The sequence below is a fragment of the Nymphalis io genome, chromosome 8 (genome assembly GCF_905147045.1).
Source record: "Nymphalis io chromosome 8, ilAglIoxx1.1, whole genome shotgun sequence".
NCBI classification, from domain to species: domain Eukaryota; kingdom Metazoa; phylum Arthropoda; class Insecta; order Lepidoptera; family Nymphalidae; genus Nymphalis; species Nymphalis io.
In genome coordinates, this window is record NC_065895.1 from 1,311,320 (window position 1) to 1,339,160 (window position 27,841).

The 27,841-nt window shown below is 36.4% G+C and overlaps 1 protein-coding gene across 2 annotated transcripts in view; it reads right to left on the minus strand.

The window, feature by feature from the left end:
• The window catches only part of LOC126770193 (TNF receptor-associated factor 4), a 111,321-nt gene that overhangs the window by 73,244 nt on the left and 10,236 nt on the right, over window positions 1–27,841 (minus strand). The window contains exon 1 of one of the 2 annotated variants that reach the window (XM_050489445.1): window positions 4,501–4,795. The exons of the other annotated variant lie outside the window; for it this stretch is intronic. Within the exon in view, the coding sequence (XP_050345402.1) occupies window positions 4,501–4,535 (35 nt within the window). The 5' untranslated portion in view covers window positions 4,536–4,795. Of the gene's footprint in view, window positions 1–4,500; window positions 4,796–27,841 lie in introns of those variants that run through there. 2 annotated transcript variants of the gene reach the window in all.

Here is a 27,841-nt window from a genome sequence, read left to right on the forward strand (position 1 = left end):
CCACCTGATGGTAAGTGGTCACGCATAAGCATTGGCATGTAAAAAATATTGCCAATGTGCCACCAACATTTACGCTTTCGGCTCAGTCGCCATTCTAACCGGAATAAAACCATACTAAGTATTGTTATTTAGCGGTAGAATATCTGACGGCTGACGAGCTTGATCAAAGCCCTACCGCCAAGTAAACTTACATATGTAACTGTAGGAGTTATCATTTTGAGTTTTCCCATAGATCCATTAATTTATACGCCTATATAACGACGCGATGATAAAAACAATACTTTATTATGATGATAATTTCTACATTTTATATATTATGCTTAATAAGCTTTATGTAAAAAATGTCATGAACCATGTTGCTAGACGTGACTTCATGTACTAAAGTAATAAGGATAATAAAAACATGTTGTCGTGTTGGAAATTTAATATTTATTATATTTTTTTTTTTTTTTTATATCGCCGGGAGGGCAAATGACTCTACTCCACCTGATGGTAAGTGGTAGTAGAGTCCAAACGCGACGACGGCCAGTACAGACGGGAAAAACGTTCTGCACTAGCCGCCTTCGCCTTGCCGGCCCGCAAGATGCCTCTTCACGCCTCGTTTGAAGGAACCCGGGTTGTAAGAGGAGGGGCATACGTGAGCTGGTAAGGAATTCCATTTTTTGGAAGTGCGACAAAGAAAGGAGTTGCCAAATTTCTTTGTTCGCGATGGAATTGATGTCACAGTTAGGCGGTGACATCGAGAACCAGCCCGCGTGGACTTAAGAAGGAAGGGGGAAGCAGGAATTAGAGAGAATAATTCCTCAGAGCACTCGCCGTGATACAGTCGATAGAAAGCGCTCAGTGCTGCTATCTCACGACGCAATTGTAAAGGTTCAAGGGTGTTTGTGACCTTTACGTCGCCAATAATGCGTACGGCACGTCGCTGCAACCGGTCCAAGGCCTCAAGTAGGTACTTAGCGGAGCCATCCCAAAGGTGCGAGCAATATTCCACGCAAGACCGTACCTGTGTTTTGTACAGCAGGCACAGTTGTTGTGGCGTGAAAAAGCGCCGCACCTTGTTCAGAACTCCGAGTTTCCGTGAAGCTGTTTTTATAACAGCCTCGATGTAATCCCTTGGACTAAGGTCGCAGCGAACGTCAATCCCCAGCATGGCGATTTTGCTTTGCATCACCAGCGGAGTACCACAGAGGGAGGGAAGAGGGGAAAATGTTGACTTTTTCGCCGTGAGAGCGCATACCTGTGTTTTCTTGGCATTAAACTCAACAAGATTATCAGAGCCCCATTTGGCGATGAGATCTAACGTCCTATCGAGTTCAATGACAAGATTCTCCCGCCTCTCCTCAGTTTCCGCCCGCCCAGCCACTGCGCGTCCGTGGTATCCACCATGCACTGTACTATCATCCGCATAGCAATGTATGTTCCCAAGGGAGAGCATATCATTGATATGCAAAAGAAAGAGTGTGGGAGATAGCACAGATCCCTGGGGGACCCCAGCATTCACTACATAGAATTGTGAAGCGCAACCATCTACTAAAACACGAAGGCTACGCTTGTGTAGGAAGCTGGCAATCCAGGTGCATAGCTGAGCAGGCAGACCATACGCCGGTAGCTTGGAGAGAAGACTTCTGTGCCAGACCCTGTCGAAAGCCTTGGAGATATCGAGGCTGACAGCCAACGATTCTCCATGCTTGTCGATAGCTTCACCCCAGAGGTGTGTTACGTACGCTAGAAGATCACCTGTGGACCGTTTTGGTCGAAAACCGTACTGACGATCATTAATTAGACAGTGATCTTCTAGGTAATGGATAAGTTGGTTGTTTAAAATCCGTTCCATCACCTTACAAAGTACTGAGGTGATAGCTATTGGCCGATAATTTGCCGGGTCAGACCGATCCCCTTTTTTGGGAACCGCTTGCACATTAGCTCTTCTCCAAGCCTCCGGCACACTTCCCGAAGAGAGAGAAAGTTGGAACAGGCGCGTTAACACAGGAGACAGCTCCGCTGCGCACTTCTTCAGCACTATGGCTGGTATTCCATCGGGACCGCTAGCTTTCCGTACATCAAGTGATTGCAGCTCCGCACGCACATCACGTTGCCTGATTTTAATGTCAGGCATCGTATGGCCACATGCAGGTATTGTAGGTGGCAGTGCACTACAATCATCGATGACGGAATTGTCGGCAAAGAGTTTAGCCAGGAGATCAGCTTGCTCTTGCGGACTGTGAGCTAGCGATCCGTCCGGATTTCTGAGCGGTGGCAGCGAAGGTTGGCAGAAATTGTTTTGCACAGACTTGGTCAGACGCCAGAAGCTACGGGAGCCCCTAGGATGCGAAACAAGGTCCTGACCAATCTGTACAATGCGCTGTGCATCCGCTCTCGTGTATGCCTTTCTACAGGACTTGGAATTTTTATTATAGTTTGCTTTCAGTGAGTCAATGTTAGATGCCCCGCTAATGCAGCCGTTGATCCACTTGCGATATGCCGCCTGCTTAGCTGATACAGCATCGGCACATTCACGAGTGAACCAACGGTTACGCGTACTCCTACTGACGAGATCTGAGCTAGGAATGTAGTATTCCATTCCCAGCATGATCTCGCCAGCAACAGCAGCGGCACTAGCTGTCGGGTCATTCCCACTGAAGCAACGTTCCTTCCAAGGGACCGACGCATAGTAATCGCGCATACCGTCCCAATCCGCCGACTTATAGTGCCAAACGCGACGTTTGCATACCGCTAGTGGCGGCAGCTTGGCCTGTGGCACTCTGGTAGAAATAAGGCTGTGATCCGAAGAGCCAAGAGGAGCCTGAACCACAACCTGATATTCCACCGGGTGAGAAGTCAGCAGAAGGTCCAGTAGAGAAGGTGCTTGCCCATCAATGTCTGGGATCCTGGTGGGCTGATCAACCAGTTGGGTCAAGTCATGTGTGAGAGCAAAAGCATGAGCAGTCCTTCGTTTTATTTTACGACGTTTAATACATTAGTCTATAAACTAGGATATTGAGGCAAATAACACGTTCAGTTAAATTATAACGAATATTTATATAAATAAAGCTTTGTGCAAGCCTCTCTGGGTAGGTACCACCCACTCATCAGATATTCTACCGCAAAACACTACTTGGTATTGTTGTGTTCCGGTATGATGGATGAGTGAGCCAGCGTAATTACAGCCATAAGGGACATAACATCTTTGTTCACAAGGTTAGTGGCGCATTGGCGATGTAAGCAATAATTAACATTTCTTTCAGTGACAGACAGTCTATGGGCATTGGTAACCCCTTACCATCAGGTGCTCATATACTCGTCCGCCAATTCATTACATAAAAAATGTTAGAATACACTCCAGTTAATAAAAAGTAATAAATAATATAACCAAATTCAAACGTCATCAAGCTCAACGCCCCCTAGTACATCCCTCTATCGGATTTTCGAACACACGCACGATATAAACAGAAAGTTACATATCTAATACGAATATTTGTCATGAGCGAGATCGAACCAGCGACAATTACGGCAGCAGCTGCACTGACCATTGCGCCACCTAATCAACAAGTCACTCAGCCACTTCTGTTATACACTGGTTATTGAATTCCTAATGCGTTACAATTGAAATAACAATTTTCGTATTATAATTATTGTAACTAATCATGCGCCATAGAAATGGTATAGCGGTGGTGAGTTGCGCAGACGCACCGTGTCGAGATGAAGACCGTTAGTTCCCAAGTAATCGGATCTTCCGCATAAACCAGTCAAGTTTCCGACTATATCTTGACTTATAAATAGTTTTCTATTAGAGTAATCATTTGCATACATTTTAATGATAAATGGTTATTTTCTTAGAACTTATAAAAACATTTCCTGTTGAGAACTTTGGGTTTTTTTTCTAAATTCAAAATAATAATGTTATTTATTACCAAAGAAATTTATGAATTTATTAAGACTTTTTTTTAAATGATAAATCTGAGAAATGATGTCACCGTTTATTATAGAGTTAAATGTCACATTACAAAAAGCTTTATAACATGAAACGTTCGTATTTCTTTTAAAATTTGTTGGCGTTAGTTTTATTAAAACAAAAATAATTTAGAATTCACAAAATAAATAAAATTGTATTATTTAGTAAATGCTCCTTACGTCACAGTTTATATATTATAAATATATTTTAATTAAAAATGAAATATGAAAAAATAATAATAATACTATGTTAATTGCGTACTTAATTTCGCTAACAAAAGAAACTTAATAATTTTCATTTCAATTACATATTGTTTAATTTATATACGCAACAGGAAAACGTAAATAATTTTTAATTTTTTTTGTCGTCTCTTTTAAGTACAGCGTACATTCATTACTCATAACAAATGAGTATTGAATGCGTTCACAATTTCTAACTTCAACATAATGGAATCGTAAATAGAAATTAAAAGAAAAAGCCGACCCGCATCCCAACTAAAGAAACAATTTACATACGCGTCGCCTACATAAGCACATGTAACTCACCTGTTCACTTTGAACAGAAGTCCTACTGGGGTCATTTCAAATTGTACGATATTTGAATTACTATCCTTCACTTCACAACAGCACAAACAGTTCGAAACAGTTGAAGTCACAAATAAAAGGAAAAAAGTTCGTATACAGTTACAAAAAATTCAAAATTCGAATTACGAATTTTATAATTACTGACAAAACATTTTTTGTCTATCGTTGCTACGTAAATACGATTCTAAATCGATTCAATAATCGTACTCTGCGTATCAGAGGGATTGATCGATTGTGAAGCGTGGTGGTCGGTCGGCGGTCGCGAGAGCTGTGAGGTGACAAACAATGGTTGTGAGGACTAATTATACAAGTTCTCCTCATTCGTTACAACAGGTGGGAACGGTTTATTCAATGTAAAAGACAATTGGAATTCTGGTGTAGGTATGTCTATGGGATTAATGTGTGCTTAAAAACAAGATTTTAATATTTTTCATATAAACCGAACTAGTTCTAAGTATAATGGTTCTCCTGAATAATATAACTATAAATAACTTTTTTTTTGCAATAATAAGTAACGTTGAGTCCTTCAAAGCTTTTACGCTTGGTTAGTGTTGCATTTACAAAAAAAATTATACTTATATAAATACGCATGGAAAACGAACATAGCATATAATGTTACTATATGTATACGAAATTAATCTGTATTTATTAAAATAATAATCACATCTTATTATTCTTGTAAGAAGTTTATTTTGCATATTAAATATTATTGTAATAAGACTAAAGCAAAAAGTTTTTATAATGTTCAACGCTAACTTAATAATTTATTGTTAATGTTGCTGGTGTTTTTTTTTATTTATGATGGTTTGGAAGGATATATAAGCAAGGTCAGTGACTGTATGTTCCTTGGATATAGTAGGTAAGAACACATTATAAACAACACTAAAACTAACTTATTTAGTGATACTAAAATGACACGAATAAAGAAAAATTAAAATTTTAAAATCTACGTACGTTATAGAGTAACAGAAGATCAACACCTACAAACTTAGGATAACTGTATTTTATACACAACGTAATAAACTATCAAAACATAAAATTACACCATAAACCATACAGAGTCATCCATCTTAGTAATAAAAAGTAAATACCATATTTATGTACATCTGTGGGATGTATATTATTGTTTCTAATAAAATATCTAACACTTAAACGGACTCTTTGGTCTAGTGGCTAAATTATATGGCTGCAATATTATATTGCAAATGGTTATAATATCTCGATCGTTTTTTAAATCTCGAAACGTAGATTGTGATGCTGCCTGGTATAAAGGATAAACATGCAAGTACATTAAAATAATATTAAAAGAAATTAAAGATAAAATACACCGAAGGCACAGGCGAGATGTATGTGAAGATAAAAGCACAAGAAAAAAAAGTCTGCAGTTTTTAAGTTCAATTTTCAATAAAAAGTTTTTAAGTTTGTCTCTCAGAGTAGCTGCCGATTGAAAGTTATCAGTGTTTACACTCCTGTCACTTGAATCGCAAGAAAAACCTCTGGATGTCTGAGAATTCTGGGATTGCCGTTCCACGGAATTATGAGTTATAGAAATCAGGGTGTACCTGTATTTGTGCAGCACTCCGTAGTTCACTGTAATATATCTTGTACAGTTGGTTAGTTTCCATTGAAAATTAATATTTATTTAAAAATACCAATTACGTACTTCGTCGTTTCGAGCGTGACCCTAGAAACAAAATATAAGACTAAGCACAAGGCTGCTACTTCCCATCATTAATGGTTTTATTACGTCCACCACATCCGCGCACGCGCACACCACAGGATGCTATGACTTACCAACCAATCTATTCGTATAACACCGTCCTTATTCCTATACAAATATGAACTATATTCCCGAATTGATTTACAATAATAATATTGCTAAAACTGAAGTCCTACCATTCAATCAAGTTAGATAACCCTTAATATAATGGCAATAAAGACTATTTTAAAGCGATGAGCTTAAATAATTATTTGGTACCGTGGTTGTCGCCTTCTTGTCGTCTACAGCATATTGTTTCCTTTATATATAATTGAATATTTTAATAACAATGGCGCCTGCTGTCCTTTTTTGTTGGGTAACGTTGACAAATACGTATTTCCGAATATAGAGGTAATCAAATCCGAGACATAATATTATTTGCAAATGTATATTAACATTCCGCAAAACGTCCAATAATTGGGCCAATATTTATTCTGTTAAGAACAATCGGAAGAAGAATTTCTGACACACTTCTCACGGCTGTTTAAGAAAATGTCTATTAATAATAATAATAAAAATAAAATTCTGACAATTAATTATGATTGATTTATGATTGTTCGATCTGGATATACGGGCCAGTACTTAACAATTTTAAGGCACTCATAGTATGTCCTCATAATCTCATTGTCAGAATCCTTAGTGCGGCACCGAAACGCAATCCGCGACCTAAAAATCATTGATCGCGGAATTATTTTTACACGGTTCAAATCATTTGTAAACTAATATTTACATGTACCATCATGTAGACTTTCTCGACTCCTTGAAATATCTCAATCCACGCAATAAATCAGTAACAGGATATTATATGTCCATGCACGCAACCTGCGGAAACCGCTGGGTGGAATTAAACTTGCTGTTAGCTTATATCATGTCATATGTAAGGCAGTTCTTATTTTAAATCTTCAAAATTCGAATCTTACAACAAGTTGAAACATTAAATCTTTTTATACTGTTTTAATTCCCAAATATAATAAATTTCTTAACGAACAAATCAGCCACGTGACGGAGAAGGCCCAGTGATTACTAGGCAAGCATCACTGAATTTTCATGTGCTTAATTTGTGCTTACAATTCATCTCGTGCTCACCGGTTAAGGAAAATATCGCGTTGAAACTTATATATGATATTATGATATAATGTCACTGGAATTCTGCCACATGAACACGATCCCGCATTGAAGCAGCGTGGTGGAATGAGCTCCAAATCTTCTCCTCAAATAGAGAAGGTCCCAGCAGTACGACATTTAAAGACAGTTATTTTTTTAACATTAGAATATCAATACACTTCAGCCAAAAGAACTAATATTGAATCATCATCATCATATTCAGCCCACATTAATCCACTGCTGGACATAGGCCTCCTCACAGGCGCGCCAATTCTCCCGGTCCTGTGCTAATTGTATCCATTGAACACCCGCCATTTTTCGAAAATCGTCTGCATACCGGGCGGGTGATCTGCCCACTGGCCTTTTCGCTTCTCTAGGCCACTTCTCCGATTGATAGCTTATTGATATTCTCAGTCTATATTATAATCATTAACCTTCCTATTTATAATATTTGTAATAAAGTAAAAAAAATATATTTATAATGAAGTAAAAAATATAATTGAGTTAGCAATATTTTCGTCCAAAGCACACAAGACACTTAAATAGACAAGGCCATAGACAAGGCAATCGGTATATTTTATAAAATATAGTTATAAAGGTATAAATATTAAAAATAAACAGTTAAAGAAAAAGGAATAACTTCTACACATACACATACTAAACAATAGCCATTTTCGATTTTACTTTTCATCATCATCATCATCAGCCGAAAGACGTCCACTGCTGGACAAAGGCCTCCCCCAAGGATTTCCACGTTGGCCGATCTTGCGCTGCCCGCATCCAACGGCTTCCCGCGACTCGTTCTAAGTCGTCGGTCCACCTTGTAGGGGGCCTGCCCACGCTGCGTCTTCCGGTTCGTGGTCGCCACTCGAGAACCTTTCTGCCCCAGCGGCCGTCGGTTCTGCGAGCAATGTGCCCCGCCCACTGCCACTTCAATTTAGCAATTCTTCGGGCTATGTCGGTTACTTTGGTTCGCCTGCGGATTTCATCATTTCTGATTCGATCTCGCAGAGAAACTCCGAGCATAGCCCTCTCCATTGCCCTTTGAGTGACCTTGAGCCTTCTTATGAGGCCCATTGTGAGCGACCACGTCTCTGATCCATAAGTCATCACTGGCAACACACACTGGTCGAAGACTTTCGACTTGAGACACTGCGGTATTTGGGATGAGAAGATATCGTGTAGCTTCCCGAACGCTGCCCAGCCGAGTTGAATTCGACGATTGACCTCTTTCTCGAAGTTGGACCTACCTAGTTGGATGGTCTGACCTAGGTAGACATAGTTGTCTACAACTTCGAGTGCAGAATTTCCAACCTTGACTTGAGTGGGTGCAACATGGATGTTCGACATGATTTTCGTCTTGTCCATGTTCATTTTTAGACCCACTTGTTGGGAAACCCTGCTGAGGTCATCGAGCATAGTGCCGAGGTCTTCCAAGGTCTCAGCCATAATTACAATGTCATCGGCAAATCGAAGATGAGTGATGTACTCGCCGTTAATATTGATGCCAAGTCCGTTCCAGTCCAGAAGCTTGAAAACATCTTCCAATGCAGCGGTAAACAGTTTCGGAGATATCACGTCTCCCTGTCTTACACCTCTCTGCAGTTGGATAGGTTTTGAGTTCTGATCCTGGAGTCGGATCGACATGGTGGCGTTCTCGTACAAGCACTTTAACACCCTGATATACCAATAATCAATTTGGCACCTTTGAAGAGAATTCAGCACGGCCCAGGTTTCGATCGAATCAAAGGCTTTCTCATAGTCCACAAACGCTAAGCAAAGTGGCTGGTTATACTCCTCAGTCTTCTGTATAACTTGCCGCAGCGTATGTATGTGGTCTATGGTGCTAAAGCCTTTCCGGAATCCGGCTTGTTCGGGTGGCTGGAAGTCGTCAAGCCTTTGCTCGAGACGATTCGTAATGACTCTCGAAAACAACTTGTAAACATGACTCAGCAGTGAGATGGGCCTGTAATTCTTCAGAAGGGTTTTATCACCCTTCTTAAAGAAAAGTACCACCCCACCTCTGTGCCATGCTTTTGGCGTTTGACCTTTGGCAATGACGGAGTTAAAAAGCCTCTGAAGAGCCCTGAGGATCGGTGTACCACCCGCCTTCAGAAGCTCGGCTGTAATACCATCATCACCAGGTGCCTTGTTGTTTTTGAGTTGTCCGAGAGCCATTCTAATCTCGAAAAGACTGACGTCCTGAAAATCTTCAGTGTAGTGTCGGGTTAGTCTTGCTCTGGGATCTGCAGCATGACTACTGACAGGTGATTGAGCTGTCGTGTACAGCTGACCGTAGAACTTCTCAACCTCGTTACTTTTACAGTAGTTATTTAAAAAAATCCTATTGTTAAGTTAGTTTTAAGTCTGTTTACATTTTTTTATAGTATAGGTAAGCGGACGAGCAAATCGGCCACCTGAGGGTAAGTGGTCGCCAACGCACATAAATATTGCGAAATGTAAGAACTGTTAAACATCGCTTACATAGCCAATGCGCCACCAACCTTGGAATCTAAGATGTTATGTCCCTTATACCTGTAATTACACTGGCTCAAACCGGAACAAAGCAATACAAAGTATTGCTGTTTTGCGGAAGAATATCGGAGGAGTGGGTGGTACCTATCCAGATGAGTTTGCACAATGCCAGTACATCGATTGTCAAAACGATTTGCAATTTAATGATTTTACTATTATCACAATTACGACGTATCGCAAAATCAGCATACAACGTGAAACTCAATAATTCTAAGAACAATATGAATGCAGCGTATGCTTTATCTGGTATAATGCATAAATTCATCTATAACAAATAACGTTTCATTTCAAGCATAACAAATAGCAAATAAATTAAAAATATACATTATAAGTATTTTTTTCCAGGATAGTGTTGTCGCTCATAAAAAGAATTAGGCAAGATTTTAATTAATTATAATTATTATTAATTGTAATTTTTCTTTTATAATAAGTAAGTATTATTTCACATAAATATTATCGACCTTATAAACATTGTCAACGGGTTATCAGTTAAATAATGCCGCGTCTTCTTATTTTGAATGTCGAATCTACAATGATAGTTTGACAGAATATAATAATAAATTTTTATACTCTCTGCCACAGACAATAAAGTTTAAATTTTTTTTAAAAATATATATGTGGGAGACAGGAGCCCAAACTATGTTGCCCTGTACTAAGGGTCTCCTGGCTAGAAATCAGTGTTTAACTAATGTTTACGGAAACTTTATAATTAAGGCCGCATATTTATAAAAAATTTTTTTTTTGTATAATATAGATACGCTAATATTCCGTTAGTAAAAAGAAGGCGCTATTTTCACATACAAGTGTATAAATGCCTTTATTAAGCTACATCCCTGTTACTTGAACTTATTTATGTTTGAATATGCATGACCTGAAAATCTATTTAATTGAAAGTATTTAATATATCATAAATTATTTAATATGTTATAATGACGACGATAATGATGTCCGAGACAAATTAATTATTTTACTCTCATAATCTGATGGGAAGGCAAACCAGATACAACCGGAAATTTCAGGCGCAGGACGAACTTTCTGTTTCTAATTTAATTAATAGTCAAACAAATTAAAACGAGTTAAGATATTTTAATTTTCGATATTGTACTTTTCAAAATCGCTAGTATCCAACAACGCGCACTGGACTAACGTGCTGTAACTCCAAGCCCTAAAGAGAGGAAGCCAATGCTAGATTTTTTTATAGAATACATAGGCGGACGTGCAAATGGGTCACCTGATCGTAAGTGGTCACCACCGCCCATAGACATTTTTTTTTTATTTTATTTTCCGCTGGAAAAACGCATTTACGCGTTTCCCCCACTTAAAGTGGGGGGATGAGGGGCTCGCCACCGCTGAAGGCGCCGGAATACCCACCAAAAAACCAGCGATACCCACACCGTCTTTTCGGGGGACGCCATGGGATCGCTTGCGCATACTACCGTGACGTCTCGACGGTAGGTCCGCCTCTGCAGGCCTCCAAATTCTAAGGGGTTCTCGGGTTACAGACACCCCCTAGCCCCGGCGACGTTTACGGCGGGAGGAGAAGGTTTGCATAGCGCCGACGTCTTCTCCCCGGTCTTCTTCGGCGAAGCGGGTCAGCGGAAGCACTGTTCTCACGCTCCCGCTCCGCGGCCTCCTTCTGCGACATGACGTTTTCGCAGAAAGAGACCATCTCCTTCCAGCCCCTCTCGCTACCGATCATGCGTTTATCACGCTCAGCAGCGAGAGGTCTCCGCCTACAATGGCCGCCAGGTAATGGCGCTGAGGCCCCCATGCAGCACAGTCAATCAGGGTGTGACGCGCCGTGTCCGAAGGCGCGCCGCACTCGTGGCAGGAGGGAGTGACCTCCCGCCTCGCTATCCGGTGCAGATACCTACCGAAGCAACCGTGCCCGGTAAGTACCTGCGTCAGCCTGAATGTGAGTGTGCCGTGACTCCGTTCCACCCAGCGACTCAAGTAGGGACGGACCGCCTCCACTGTCGTCCAGGCCTGCCGCCAAATCAAGGCTCGCTGGGCTAGAGCCCTGACTCGCTCCACCTCCGCCAATCCTGGACGGTCGCCACTCGACCTCGCTTCCACCCGGAACCGGTACACTTCCGCAAGCACCTCTGCCTGGAGTTCCCAAGGCGGATCGCTCGCGAGAAGTGTCGCTGCCATCCATGACTCTATGACTCTCTGTGGTCTCCGAAGAAGAGCCTTGTTACGAGCAGTGAGAGCTTCCACCCAGATGGGTGCACCGTACAGCGCCATGGAGCGCACCACACCAGCGTATAATCGCCGGCAAGGTGTTTCCGGGCCTCCTACGTTGGGTAGAAGGCGGCCCAAGGCGGCAGCGGCGTTGATAAGCTTCGGGCTGAGTTGGACAAAATGCTGCCCGAAGCTCCATCTTCCATCCAGAATCAGGCCCAGATACCTCATCTGGGCCTGCACCTTAATCACCGTTCCCTGGACGGTGATAGACGCTCCTCGAGGGGGATCTCGACGTGGACCGTGGAATAGGAGGGCCTCCGTTTTTGTTACAGAGACCCTCAAGCCCAGCATCCTGATTCGATCCATCGTGAGCGACACTCCGACCTCAGCCAAGCGACCGCCCATAGACATATATTAACGGGTGGTTAATATTTCTTACAATGTCAATGTCAAAATACATCGCCAATGTCCCACCAACCTTGGAAAAGATGTTACGTCCTTTGTTCCTGTATTAACACTGGCTTATTCATCCTTCAAAGCGGAACGCAACAATAATAACAAATTCTGTTTAGCGGTAGAATATCTGATGAGTGGATGATAGCTACCCAGCTTGTACAAAGTCCTATCACCTAGTAAGCCGTCCAGCATTGGGCGTTCACATAACTTCAACAATTTTTAATCTTCTTTCATTGTTTATATACACATTTAATCCTATTATAATGATGACAAGTTAAATGGAATATGGATTTTAAAAGTCAAGCACGTGAAGAATGCCTTAATACGGGTTTAGTCTATGAGAACTGTCGACAGATGCCTGTCACGTTTGCGTCTCGACTGGTCCGACCCGTCCCGTTTATTTATAGTTAATTGATTAACCGTAGCTACTGCATTCTGCACGTCCAGTTCTAGCGGGGAACATTTTAAGGAAATCGTATTTTTTTTTAAATATTTAATAAATCACACCAGGGAGATTGGGCAAGGCAGAAGTGTCTTTTTTTTAAATTTTTTAGAACGCGTGAACCTTAACCGATGATGAACACCACTGAATTTTCATGTGCTTAATTTGTGATTATAATTCATCTCGTGCTTGACGGTGAAGGAAAACATCGTGAGGAACCTGGATGTGTTTAATTTCATTGAACTATGTCACATTTGTATTCTACTAATCTGCATTGGAGCAGCGTGGTGGAATAAGCTCTAAAACCTTCTCCTCAAAAAGGGAGAGGAGGCCTTAGCCCAGCAGTGGGACATTAACAGGCTGTTACTGGAACTGTACTGTACAGTAATACACATTATTTATTTACGTAATATTAAATTTAACTCACATGAAAGAGAAATAACGTCCTATTACATAACCATTCAGTTTTCGAGATTGTGTGAGTTATTCAATAACAAAGAAACGAAGGGTAATTTAAAGGTGACCAACAACGCAGGATAAATAACAGTGCACGAGTATGTACGCAAACACATTCACTCAGTCTCAAGCCGATAGAACGGTAAACACGAGATAGATCCGGTATAAGACCAACTCGACGTGATTTCCATGGAAGGAAATACTACCAACTTCCTAAGCCCCGGCTGCGGCCTGCGACAGAGAATTGATTGAGAATAAAAACCCAACAACTTGTTTTTGTCGGCCTTGGGATTTGAACCTCAAGACCTTACAAGAGCTAGTTACTGGATGAGGGATTTGTAAAGATTTAAAATATTTTTAATAAATATATAGTTTATGTGATAACAAGCGGGTAGTAGCTAGTTAGATTATATCGTAATTTTATAGCGATTATGATTACCTGCAATCAGATTATTGTTATTATTTCTATTGATATCAAGTAATAAAATTAATATCCTTATTTTGTTCTCATTAAAGCTTATAAAGATTATAATTTGCATAAGCGATGTACAAGGTTTTTTTGAAGTATATAATCGTTTTTTTTTAGATTAGATTTAGATTGCTTTATAATGTTATCAAAATCGTTTCAGTGGTTTCGCCGTGAAAGCGTAACAAACAGACAAAGTTGCACATCTGTGCATTATATATTACATTAGTGTAGATATATATAGATTGGAATATTGGCGATATAATTAAGTGACAATTAGGACTTTTTTTAAATGCTAATGATATTTGTGTTATATTATGTTAATACATGAGACATAGCCGAGATGGCCCAGTGGTAAGAACGCGTGAATCTCAACCGATGATCGTGGGTTCAAACTCGGGCGAGCACCACTGAAATTTCATGTGCTTAATTTGTGATTATAATTCATCTCGTGCTTTACGGTGAAGGAAAACATCGTGAGGAAACCTGCATGTGTCGAATTTCACTGAAATTCTGCCACATGTGTATTCCACCAACCCGCATTGGAGCAGTGTGGTGGAATAAGCTCCAAACCTTCTCCTCAAAAAGAGGAGAGGAGGCCTTTAGCCCAGCAGTGGGACATTCACAGGCTGTTACGGAATTAAGGAATTAAAACGAAATAAGATTTAGATTTTTCAACCGTCAATATACTTTTATATAAATAATTAGTTAATATCACACTTTGATAACTTTTATATAGAAAAAAATTAAAAACAAAAAAGAAATCGTGTCTTTTCGGTTCTTCTCGGGTGCTCTCGGTAGCTCTTTATGTAATCATTCAATTAAACACAAGATGCCCGTTAAATCACGATTCAAATTTAACATAAATAAACAAATACAATTGAAGTATGTCTGTGATTTCAAAATAACTTTGGGCCTCTTTTAAAGTTGACATGGCTATTTGCGATTTACGAAAACCAAAAATAATTAAACTACCTAATAATTTAAATACTTTACATGTATAATTCAAATATGAACGTTGATGTGACAGGTTATAAATTATATTTTTTTAATTCCAATTATTCGTTTTAAGCAAAGATTGAAATTATAATTCAATTAAAAAAAATCATGATGTCTTTTACAATGACAATATAAGGTAAACAAGTAACAATATTCTCTTAAAATTACATTCAGTACCAGTAGCGTGTTATGTTATGCAGTTAACTCTATCCTGGTTCAATCTTCGTGTAGCTCACGTGACTATCTCGCACATCTGGACTTAAAACAATAAAACATCATTAGATAAAGAACAAGGAACGCAGTGTAACGGGTGATTGTCCTGAGGTGTTATCGAAGCGAGTTCGATTCCTGTTTGCATTCCTTTCGCGCTCGTAAAATTCAAACAATGGCGTTTGAACCGTGAGCGTATATTTCCCGCGTTATAAATTATAAATCACTTTAAAATTGCTATTGTAAATAATAATTAATAATGTATTTGGACAAAACTAGATTTACTTTATTCGTACTTTCGTAACGTATTATATGTCGTAAAATGTGTATTTTTGTGTGTAATTTTGCACATATTTATTCATTATTCAGTATTTAACAGTGATTCTACCTTTCGTCCTTGGTATGCTTGCAATGTTCTCATTATAAAGCTCATAAAGCTTTATTGATGTTTTACCGCGCGTTATTTTTAACGCTTTAAACATACCTTATTTTTTATTTATAATAGAAGCAACAACAAAATTATATGTATTTTTATGTTATACATTACAAAGCCTTAACTTACACACATTCCACTTAACAAGCAAATTTTAACTACTAAAGCACAATAATTTTATATTTAAAATATTTTTTTAAATTAAACTATTACTTACAAATTGATATTTTTTTTTATAGATTTGGAAGGCGGACGAGCATATGAGCCACCTGATGGTAAGGGATCACCAACGCCCATAGACAATGGCGTTGTAAGAAATGTTAACCATCGCTTATATCACCAATGCGCCACCAACCTTGGGAACTAAGATGTTATGTCCCTTGTGCCTGTAATTACACTGATGATTGACATCCTTCAAACCGGAACACAACAATACCAAGTACTGCTGTTTTGCGGTAGAACATCTGATGAGTGGGTGGTACCTACCCAGACGAGCTTGCACAAAGCTCTACCACCAGTAAAAAGTATTATAAGTACATATAAGGAGTGATCGCGAAGACGTACACAGGTGAGCTCTGTTTACGCTGGGGTTTTGTATCGTTCCACCGACAACGCTCTTTTTTAAACATCTGCGCCCAATATTTAAGTCAGAAACCTACTTTTCCTGTGTCTTTTGGAATTCTCACAAAAGGAATACCTACTGCCGCAATTTTAGCTGAATTCTTACCGTATCTAAAGATGATTTAAGCGCTCGCGTGAAGAGCATAATAAAGCCTTCGATCAAGAGTATTGCTTATCGAAGAATAAAGCTATAAAAACTTCGAGCGCTTTTTTTATTTTTAAACGTAACGTTTATTTAAACTCTTGTGCGAACGGTTGCTAATAGTAGGAATAATGACAACATGTGCTTTGGCGGTACAATAAAAATTAATATTGATAGTACGCGAATATTACATACATACAGAGGCATCTGTTTGGTTATATGTTTATTAAAAGAAAACAAGGAAACTATAAGATATTATTTAGAATTAGTAAAAATAATTATCTGTTAACCGAAAAACAGTAAACATTTTTATGCGTTCCGGATTAAAGGTTAAGTAAGCCAGTGTAGTGTAAGGTATTGGTGGTGTATGAATTAATAATTAACATTTATTATTAGAGAGATCAGCCCGTCCGCTATATTACATTTAATTTGAAAAAATGAAATTATATTTATAGTCTGTGCAAATAAATCTATTAATAACTATTTAAATATGCCTTAAAATGTAAGCACAAGTTTTTTAAAGGGCATCGTTGTTATATTTACAAAAAATATGAATTCAAATATTAGATATAAACAAGTAAATTACAAAACTAAGTTCATTTAAAATTGATAGCAGTAATAGATAATGTTGGGATGGTTTGTTGAAACTACCGAAGTATATGATATGTCTCTATACTTGAGAAGACGTTTGAGGATATTGAAAAAAATACTAAAACAATATATATAAAGCTTATATTAAACAATTCAGCGCGTTTCTAGAAGGCATTGATACATAATATTATTATGTTAGTAGCTCACGTTCGCAGTTTCAGCGACTTTATGGACCCCAAACTACGGACTACAGAACCCTAAGCAACAAACTTGACATGTATCGTTTCCAATTCCTTTCATAAAATGTTTTAAGGACGTTCTTACAAAGTAATCTTTAATCTGTGCGTAATGATCCTTAATTACGTTTATAATTGAAATACAGAAATTTAGCGCGCGGAATGACTGTTTTTATAACAGATACAAACATTCAGGACATCCGTTTTATATAAAAAGTTCGATTCTTTTGATTGACAGCGCCAGAGATTGTTCAACTTTTCCCATCGTCGGAATCCTGTAATGATTTATTTTTATAATCTAATTTTGTTTCATTTAGCTTTACTTTAGCATAATTTTAGATTTAAAGATTTTAATAGAAATCATTAATTTATTTTTATTAGTTTAATTAAAAAAAGTTTATTTGTTTTTATAAGCATTAGTTACATTACGGCTACAGTAAATAGTTACAGTACAAATCATGACCGCGTGGAACGGTAGCACGGATGCTAGCAGCATTTCCCAGTTGAATCATGAAGTTAAATCATAATTACAATAATATTTTTGGTATGTCGAGTTATTTGTGTCCTGAAATTTACAATATTATTAAAACCTTTTACAGGTAGTTGGGTTCGCACAAGGCTCACCATTCATTCTACTAAAAAGCAATAGTTTGTATCACTATGCTAGGATTCGATGGGTGAGAGACCCATTGTTTTTATACATGATTTTTTCGGACCATTATCAATTAAAACAGGAAATATTATAGTGTTAAGTTTGCATTGACAGGCACACACTATTTCCTCACTTTGATAGTCCAATAAGGAAGGAGAGACGTAGGACCAACGATTCACCGTGCTAACCGAAGCATGAGACTAAGCTACTTAACTCCGGCCTGTTTCGACAAAATAATATCTTATTGGCCCGACCAAGAATTGAAGCCATCGAACTTGCGGCCTCCTAAGGTAGCTCTTATACCAATGAACAGTAATTAAAAAAAATACACACTGATAACCATTTTTCACGTGTTGTACGCATGTCGAAGTGAAATGAGTATGTTTTATACTTTTTCCCAGTGAACTATCACATTTCTCAGAGTTCAAAATATCCAATATGGCGATATCAGAGTTGCGTATAAAATTTCAGAATATTAACATATCCAGATAGGATTATCTATGCTTTATTGTTTCATTAAAATCTATCAACTAATTTTTAATCTGTAATTGAATTAAGAATTACACAAATGGCTGTTAAGATAAATTAAAAATAATTAATAAAATATATTTTTGTCATCTGTGTCAAATACCAACTACTAAACCTTATTAAATCAAAGTCTAAAGATACTTTATTCAAGTAGACTTATACAAGCACTTTTGAAACACTGCTTTCGCTCTTTCTGTCTTCATTAATTTGACATTTGATAGAAAAAGACAGCATTGTTTATCTAATCATCCCCTAAACAGCGTTTATAATTAAGGCCGTATATGTTTACGTATTTATGTTGACTTAAATGAAGTAAAAAAACGAACTTACTATTTTTAATTTATTTTGATTAGTTCATTCGCAATTCAAGCACTTATTTTTGACTTATTATTAACCAGTGAAAAAAAATAAAAAACAACCAAGGAATTAAAGGAATAAGTTCCAATAAATTATACAACAAATTAAATACACAAAAGAAAACAATAATAATAATGAAAAAGGAGAAATATTATCGTAAATAAGATCAATGTTTCAGATCACGTGATACATGACACCGATATTTGCTCCCGTTTAAGAAACGAAAGTGCATCCGGGCTTTCGGCTGCGCGAACCCATTCGATCAGATTCAGTTAATCGACAATCGTGAATTATATATGTGAATATTAATATTTGAATATTACAAACGGGATTGAAATCAAGGCAAACTTTAAAACTTGTAATTACTTATATTATACTATTTGGTAGAATTTTGTGCGAGCCTGCCTGGGTTGCCACCCACTCATCAGATATTCTACAGCTAAACAGCAGTGCTTAATATTGTTGCGTTCCGGTTTGAAGAGTAAATTAACGAAAATTAATGAGAGAGTGTAACTACATGCACAAGGGACATAACGTTTTCGTTCCCAAGGTTAGTGGCGCATTGGCGAAGTAAAGAATGGTTAATATTTCTTACATGTCATTCTATTATCCGCTCGTCTACCTATAACAAACAACATAAGCATAAACACACTTTTAACCTCACTTTAAAATATCTCTATTATGACAGTAAGAAAGATTCTGTTAAAGACATCGGCGTAATTTTGAAGGACGCTTTATAAATTCATTGGTAATATCGACAGTCTGAAGGGAAAATATGGAAACGTTGTTCTCTGGAAAATTAACTAATGGCATGTTAACAGAAATATTAATAGAATATAACTTATATTTTCACTATGATTAGGGATACTCAGAGCATGACGTCCGCTACCGTGAAACCTAACATTACATTTTAACCACTGCTTGCAGAAATATCATTTTATTGCCAAGGAGCTTCATTCAATTTATGCAATTTTTTTAAGCATGCTATATTAACATTTATTACTTGCGGAGAATGATACGCCAGATGATATATTTATTAATTAACATAAGGTACAAATTTGATTAGGCACTAATTTGTAAGTAGTAGGAAAATTGAGATGATACAGGTATTACTACAATACTTTATTTAACTTATTAATCTCCGTTCAAATGAATAAATTGATTTTTTAACGCTTTTTTAGCTTCCGACGTGTGTTTTGCTACGGAATATATCTTACGGGGCAAACGATCAAATGACCTATTTAATGGTAAGTGGTCACTTATACTTCTACGGGTGGTAGGGCTTTGTGCAAGCTCGTCTGGCTAGGTACCACCCACTCATCAGATATTCTACCACAAAACAGCAGTACTCGTATTGTTGTTTTCGGTTTGAAGGGTGAATGAGCCAGTGTAATTACAGGCAGAAGGAACATAACATCTTGGTTCCCAAGGTTGGTAGCGCATTGGCGATGTATGCGATGCATTTCTTACAGTGTCAATGTCTATGGGTGTTGGTGACCACTTATCATCAGGTGGCCCATATCCTCGTCCGCCGACCTATAATATAAAAAAACCTAGTATTGTCTAGTACTAACCCTCATATTCAATTAATAGCATAATTCAAAACCTCTGTATTAACTGTTTTGCATCTCGCTTAACACGTTAATATTTCTACTTAAAAACATCGTGTGAACTTCACCAATATCCATACAATGGACAAACACAAGACTACGTCTGAGTTTTGATAAAGCACCGCCGTTAAGTGCGGGTTAAGCTGATTTAATTATAGCCATGTGTATTATTTGCAAATCTAAGATCTTGACAAAGATTTGATTAAAAAAACAATTATTTCGTACATAAATACCCACGTTTCGAGTTATTTATGAGTTTTCATTCCTCGCTACTAAAACGGTTTTACCGAGAATTTACGGAGTGTTCTTAAGACCTGTTCATTTGCAACTTATGTAAAAAAACCTTCCAAATTTCAATCTAGAATTATAACAAAGTAAAAGAATATTGAATAAGAAGCTGATTTGATCAATGACCACTGCTACTCATTTTATCAGTAATGGCCACACGTTCGATTTTGATGTCAATTTTTTTTTGGTAATATTGAATTATATATATACAGAATATCCGTTAATGTTTTTTACTATGTAATATATAAAAATGTTCTTACAAATATTTATCAAAGAAAACTATATATATATAGGAAAACTTGTCTCTTCAAGATATTATTTTCCAGCAACCAATTAATTATATTTGATAAAATTGTTTCCAAAAGAAGTAAAATTATCATTATTTTATTAAATATCATTATTATTATAATTAAAGTTTTAGAGTATTCAAGAACGCTTGTATAAACGCCTATTCGAATAAAATTTATTATGATTTGCTTGAATAAAACTGCGTGCGAAATCTGCTATGAAATAATTTTGCTTGTTCGCATAAATTGTTTTCCCTACATTACAAGTGGATTCCTATTTCTTGCGATAACAGTTCCCATGCTTTCGTTCACAATTGTCGTCGGTTTCTCCTCAATTACGGTTTCTTGTGACAATGGTATGTTCATATTGACAAGCACTTCAATGGGATTTTTTTTTTTTTTTATAGAATAGGAAGGCGGACGAGCATATGGGCCACCTGATGGTAAGTGGTCACCAACGCTCTTAGACATTGGCATTGTAAGAAATGTCAACCATCGCTTACATATCCAATGCGCCACCAACCTTGGGAACTAAGATTTTATGTCCCTTGTGCCTGTAATTACACTGGCTCACTCACCCTTCAAACCGGAACACAACAATATCAAGTATTGCTGTTTTGCGGTAGAATATCTGATGAGTGGGTGGTACCTACCCAGACGAGCTTGCACAAAGCCCTACCACCAGTACCATTATTTCAGCCCTACCATTATTTCATCTAAATATACCATTTATATAATGGCAACGTATATTTCATTTATTACTTTACACATTATACATAACAGCGGACTTTATATATAACTTATGTGTAAATAACGAGGCCGTCACGGGACGCCGGTAGATGGCACACATCAAAGTTGACGTTTATTAAAATAACGTATTATTAAATAAATGACATGGTCAAAGTGGAATTCATCTCATGTCGTATCTACGTTTTGACACGTATTTACGACTTACCGAGGAGACCAGGACCCCCAAGAAGCCGAGATGGCCTAGTGGTTAGAACGCATCTTAACCGATGATCGTTCAAATCCGCGCAAGCACCATTGAATTTTCATGTATGTATGAATTAATGATGAATTTATGTATGAATTATAAACACAAATTAAGCAATTTGTGTTTATAATTCATCTCGTGCTTGACGGTGAAGGAAAACATCCTAAGGAAACCTGCATGTGTCTAATTTCATTGAAATTATGCCACATGTTTATTCTACCAACCCGCATTGGAGCAGCGTGGTGGAATAAGCTCCAAACCTTCTCCTCAAAAGGGAGAGGAGGCCAGCAGTGGGACATTGACAGGTTGTTACTATTAAATAAAAACAAAATACATATAATGAGTGAAATAAATAATAACATAGTTTTTCTTACTAAAATAACGATATTTTTCTTATTATATTAATATATAGCAACGAAATATATATTGCACAGACAATGACATGCCGTTCGTCGACACGGCACGTAAGTCAGTCTTACCCCAAAAGTAACACATTATTCATAACAAAATAATACATAATTCGGATGTGCATATTTTATTTAAATATATTCACTGTTTCTTATCTTAATTACACATTTAAGTATTATTATTTGACGATTCGTTAACAATGCGCTTCTTGCCACTGATTACTGATTGTTACGTTAATGACCGCCAAACTCAGTACCCACTTTTATAATGTTGTGTTTAGCCATCGAGATTTTTTTATTCAATAAAAAAAAATTGTAAAATAAGGCAAAGACAACCAAAATTTTATTTTAGTTACATATTCTACGAGTCTTATAATGTCTTAAAATTAAGATTAATTTGAATTACAAATCTTACAGTTTATATTTCTAAGACATTTATTTTTATGTAATTTTAGGAAAGCAAATGAGCCAATGGGGTTCCAGATTCGCTAATAGCCACTGGATATGAAATATACTATTGGTTGGAACATCTAAAAATAACATTTTTTTTCTACGTTCTATGGCAATACCGAATATTGTAGTTACATCATACACAAAATCTTCCAAAACACAAGTTTCAAGTTTCAAATTGTCGACCGCAGAGCAAAAATGAATTATGAACACAGATTGAACGGACACGTTAAATAAACCTAAGAAAGAGATAGCACTAGCTAGACAAGGAAAGCGAGTCAATGAAGCCGCAATACAATAGATAAGATCTTAGACTAAGACAATTAATTATTTCTATAGGGCCATCAACCCATGCGTCATTTCGCGGTTCGGTGACGGCGAGTTATGCCGACACATACCTACACATATAACATAGATGCGATTGTATATAAGGTTTATAATTTAAATTGATTTACCGGGAAACCGCTTATCGTACTATAGAAATAATTATATACTATAGTAATTTATAAATTAATATTTTATCTTTGCATTAAAGCATTCGTTACGTACATTTCGTTGTTTGTCAAATTGTATGGTTCCATGACAGTCTAATCATTAGACTCAAAATATATTAGTTTTTACTAAAAAGGTTTCATGTATAATTTAAAAAAAAACCCAACCAATAAAAATTTATGATCATTGAAATATTTTAGCAAATTATATACAAAAATTCTCGAAAAGGATTAGAAATTTCGAACTAGTTTAATAAAATGAATATATACTATTTTAATATTATTTATAAACTCTTATTTAGTTATGAAGCAAAACAGCGTGTTACGAAGTCACTTCGCATCTCACTCTTAAAATATTGAAAACCGACGTACGGTAATATGCTATTTTGATGCATGCATTTTACTGCTGCTAAGGCTTTGTGCAAGCCCATCGTACCACCCACTCATCAGATTTTCTACCGCTAAACAGCAATACTTGTTATTGTTGTGTTGCAGTTTGAAGGCTGAGTGAGCCAGTGTAAATTCAGGCACAAGGGACATAACATCTTAGTTCCCAAGGTTGGTGGCGAATTGGCGATGTAAGCGATGGTTAACATTTCTTACAATGCCAATATCTTTGTTATATGTCTATGGGATTGGTGACCACTTACCATCACGTGGCCCATATGCTCCGCCAACCTATACTATAAAAAATGTACTGTTTCTTTCTACCGTCATCGTTTTCTGAGCTGTACGCTTATTCTATTCGAAAAAATTCGAGACCCACAGCAGAGAATATCAGAAAATGTTATGCGACATTGACCATAATAATTATAATATTTCAAGAATACACGCATCAAAATACCATACCATAAGTCGGTTGTAAACATTTCACGGGTGAGTAATGAAGTGAGTTTTAACAGAATCGCGTTACTGACTTTCAAGTTTCTTCTTAGAGCTACATGACAGACATTGCAGTAGTATAAAAGTAGTTACATTTTACGACTTTATAATCAGTTGCTATATAAAATAAACGGATTTATGTATGTTCATAAAATAATTATATTTCTATTTTTTTATATTATTATTATTGATGTCTTTACATTTATTACAAAATATGTTTAAAAATTTGCTTGTTTGATTGCTATATATAATTATTTAATTGTGATTAAACTTTGTAAACACCACTAGGTATGAGTAATATCAATATTTAGTAAGGAAAATATATTTAAATTATTATACATGTACATATATTAGCCTCTAAATAAATATTATTGTTAAAAATATATGATTTTTTCAAGTAGACGTGACGTAAATAGTTAATTTTTTTTTAATAGTCTAATATCTTTTGTCTTTGTTCAACATATTAAGCCAACTAAATATTGTATTAATATTATTTCATGGATTTATTATATACAAAAATAAAATATATTATCTTGTTTAATATGCATCGTCAAGTTACTTTAAAAGGTTAACACTTAGCGTTCCCGCAATCAATATACCGTGTAGGCGATGCTTTTGGGTAGAACGATGTATATCATTGCTTATATAAAACATTCAATACATGTATGGGTTCTTTATCAGCTTGTTTTTATTAAAATTGCTTAAATTTATTAGGTAATAATAACACACTCAGTCTATCAATCACACTTATACATACATAAATAATAATTAATTCCTATAATTAATACTCGTGTGAGACATTAGTTTTTTTTTTTAAAACCCAAAATCAAATTACATGTTTTTTGTTTTACAGTGAAACTTAGGTAACACATAATATTACTGGTGGTAGAGCTTTGTGCAAGCTCGTCTGGGTAGGTACCAGCCACTCATCAGATATTCTACCGCAAAACAGCAGTACTTGGTATTGTTGTGTTGGAATTTGATGGATGAGTGAGCCAGTGTAATTACAGGCACAAGGGACATAACATCTTAGTTCTCAAGGTTGGTGGCGTATTGGTGATCCAAGCGATGATTAACATTTCTTACAATGCCAATGTAATTATTGCCACTTGGGCGTTTGTGACCACTTACCATCATATGCTCGTCCGCCTTCCTATTCTATAAAAAAATATAATTATATCATACTATATTTTAATTAAATTATTACCCAAAACCTTATTTTATATCTATTAAGGCAATTTTTTTACTTGGTATTGTTGTGTTCCAATTTGATGGATGAGTGAGCCAGTGTAATTACAGGCACAAGGGACATAACATCTTAGTTCTCAAGGTTGGTGACGCATTGGTGATCTAAGCGATGATTAACATTTCTTACAATGCCAATGTAATTATTGCCACTTGGACGTTCGTGACCACTTACCATCATAAGCTCGTCAGCCTTCCTATTCTATAAAAAAATATAATTATATCATACTATATTTTAATTAAATTATTACCCCAAACCTTATTTTATATCTATTAAAGCAATTTTTTTCTTCGCACTTCATTTGATGAAGTATTGGTTTTAGTTAGTTGCGTACACAACAGTAGGTAAATAACAGTGTACCACAACACAAAGGGACGGTGAGCCAGTTTCCTTGCAGTCACAAGGGACATAACAGCTAGGTAGGTGCAATTTAATATATGGGTAAAACACACATGGGGCACGTATTCTCTTTTTTGTTACAATTCTATTTAATTATGCGACAACGCCATTTCAGAACTCACGCAGAACATAACAACAGCTTTTGCAGAAAAGCATTCTCTACTTTTGACGGCTCGTCTTAGCGGTAAATCGATAAATATTAAATGGATTACTTTCTATAGTATAAGTCAATTTTTCCCCTTAGAATAAACATCGCACCCAATTCAGGATTCACCAAATTTGTACAGAATTTGTCGTGGAATGTTGGAATGCTTTTTGTAAGTTAAATTGCATTTAATTAACGGGCTTGCGAAGTAAGTTAAATTGTTTTTAAGATAATAAACATCGCTTAATGTGAAAAAAATTTAGTAAAAATGTGAAACAGTATACATTAGCTTTTCTAGTTGTAATCTACATTTATCACACATAAAAATCAGTCGTGTTTGCCTGGACTTGAATCAGGAATTACCGTTTAAGATTCACACGTTAAAACCACAGTGCCATATCGGCTCCACTGGATACTTTAATCAGTAATGACCAAATTCTCTCAACAGAAAGCGTCCATTACATACTAAATTAGATTTCACCGATAAAACGAACAAATGAATCTTGCATTCACGCATAGATAATGCATTTATCTACCTATATATTACTTATCGTGTGAGAGTTTCGATAATTCATCCTTTCACGAGCGCAATCAGCGGAAAATTCAGATTTATATCCGTTCGTTACATGTTTTTTGTCGCTTTACGTTTTTAAACAATCGTTGTATTCAATTTACATAGTCTAATTAGTTAGATTTATGTCCTGTAATGATTTGCTGTATGGATTTACTTATAAACGTTGCTTAGATGTATTGTTAAACATAGATTTCGTTCTTTCTATCATAATTGATTTGTCATTCGAAAGAAGAAGACAGTATTAATTAATCACTATCTCAATGCTTATAAGTATATTTCGAATTTTAAATTTCGAACATTTGGAACATAATGATATTGCTTACCTAACTTATCTTTAGGCACTTTAAATATAATGTTATAATATAAATGAACCCCTAACCTTTGTTACTCAGTATCGAATCGATCCCTCCATAAAAGGCTAGGTGGCGAAGATTCCTAAACCGAGTATTTTAATCACCGTATTTAATTGGCATTATCGTAAATTTTATATCAACGTAGGCGTTTTACTTAGTAACAAGTGCGTTGACTTGTTATTAACAATATTATTATGTATCACCGCTAATGTAATGCAATCGAAATGGATGGGGCTTTTATATTTTTTGAAAGGTAGGTTTAATAATTTAATCAGAATCAAAATTAGACAAAAGCTAACTTCTTAACAAAAACATTTTTTAATTCGATAGTACTTATCGTAATATTCTTGGTAATTCTCGGCATGCGTTGCAATGCCTTTTTTGTAAACTATACGATATGACGTGCGCTAAATTATTCATCGTGCTCAAACGTATACCAATTTTCATGGCGATTCTACTAACCTATAAAGATTACGGTACGTTTCCGATTCAATTCTAATCCTAATTTGACTATTCTATATTTATTCGAATCAAAACCGAACCGATATGATGTTACCATATACCATTACGTCAAAACCAAACTTAATTGTTAACTTTTATACCAATAATCGATAATTTAATTACAGAATATGAAAACGGATAAACGGCAACGTTTACGCTTCGATTCGATTGCGATAAAGTGGCAATTTGTTAGTAGAAATGTCCTCTGTCGAATGATCTCACGAAGTTGACGTGCACCATTTAGTGGTAAGCCAGTGTCGAGATATTTGTTCCAAATGATCGGTCAAAAGGTTTTGAAGTCTATACTCGATTAATCTCTAACAGATAAACCAACATCTATTTTCATATTTACATATAGATAGCAGAACTACCAAGAAGCCTCCTGCATTCAATTCAGAATTTTAAAAATCAAAAATCATTAATTATTGAATGATAGTATTTCATTCATGCATATGTAAATATATGTCATATGATAAGCAAATTTAACAATTTGCGAGGTTC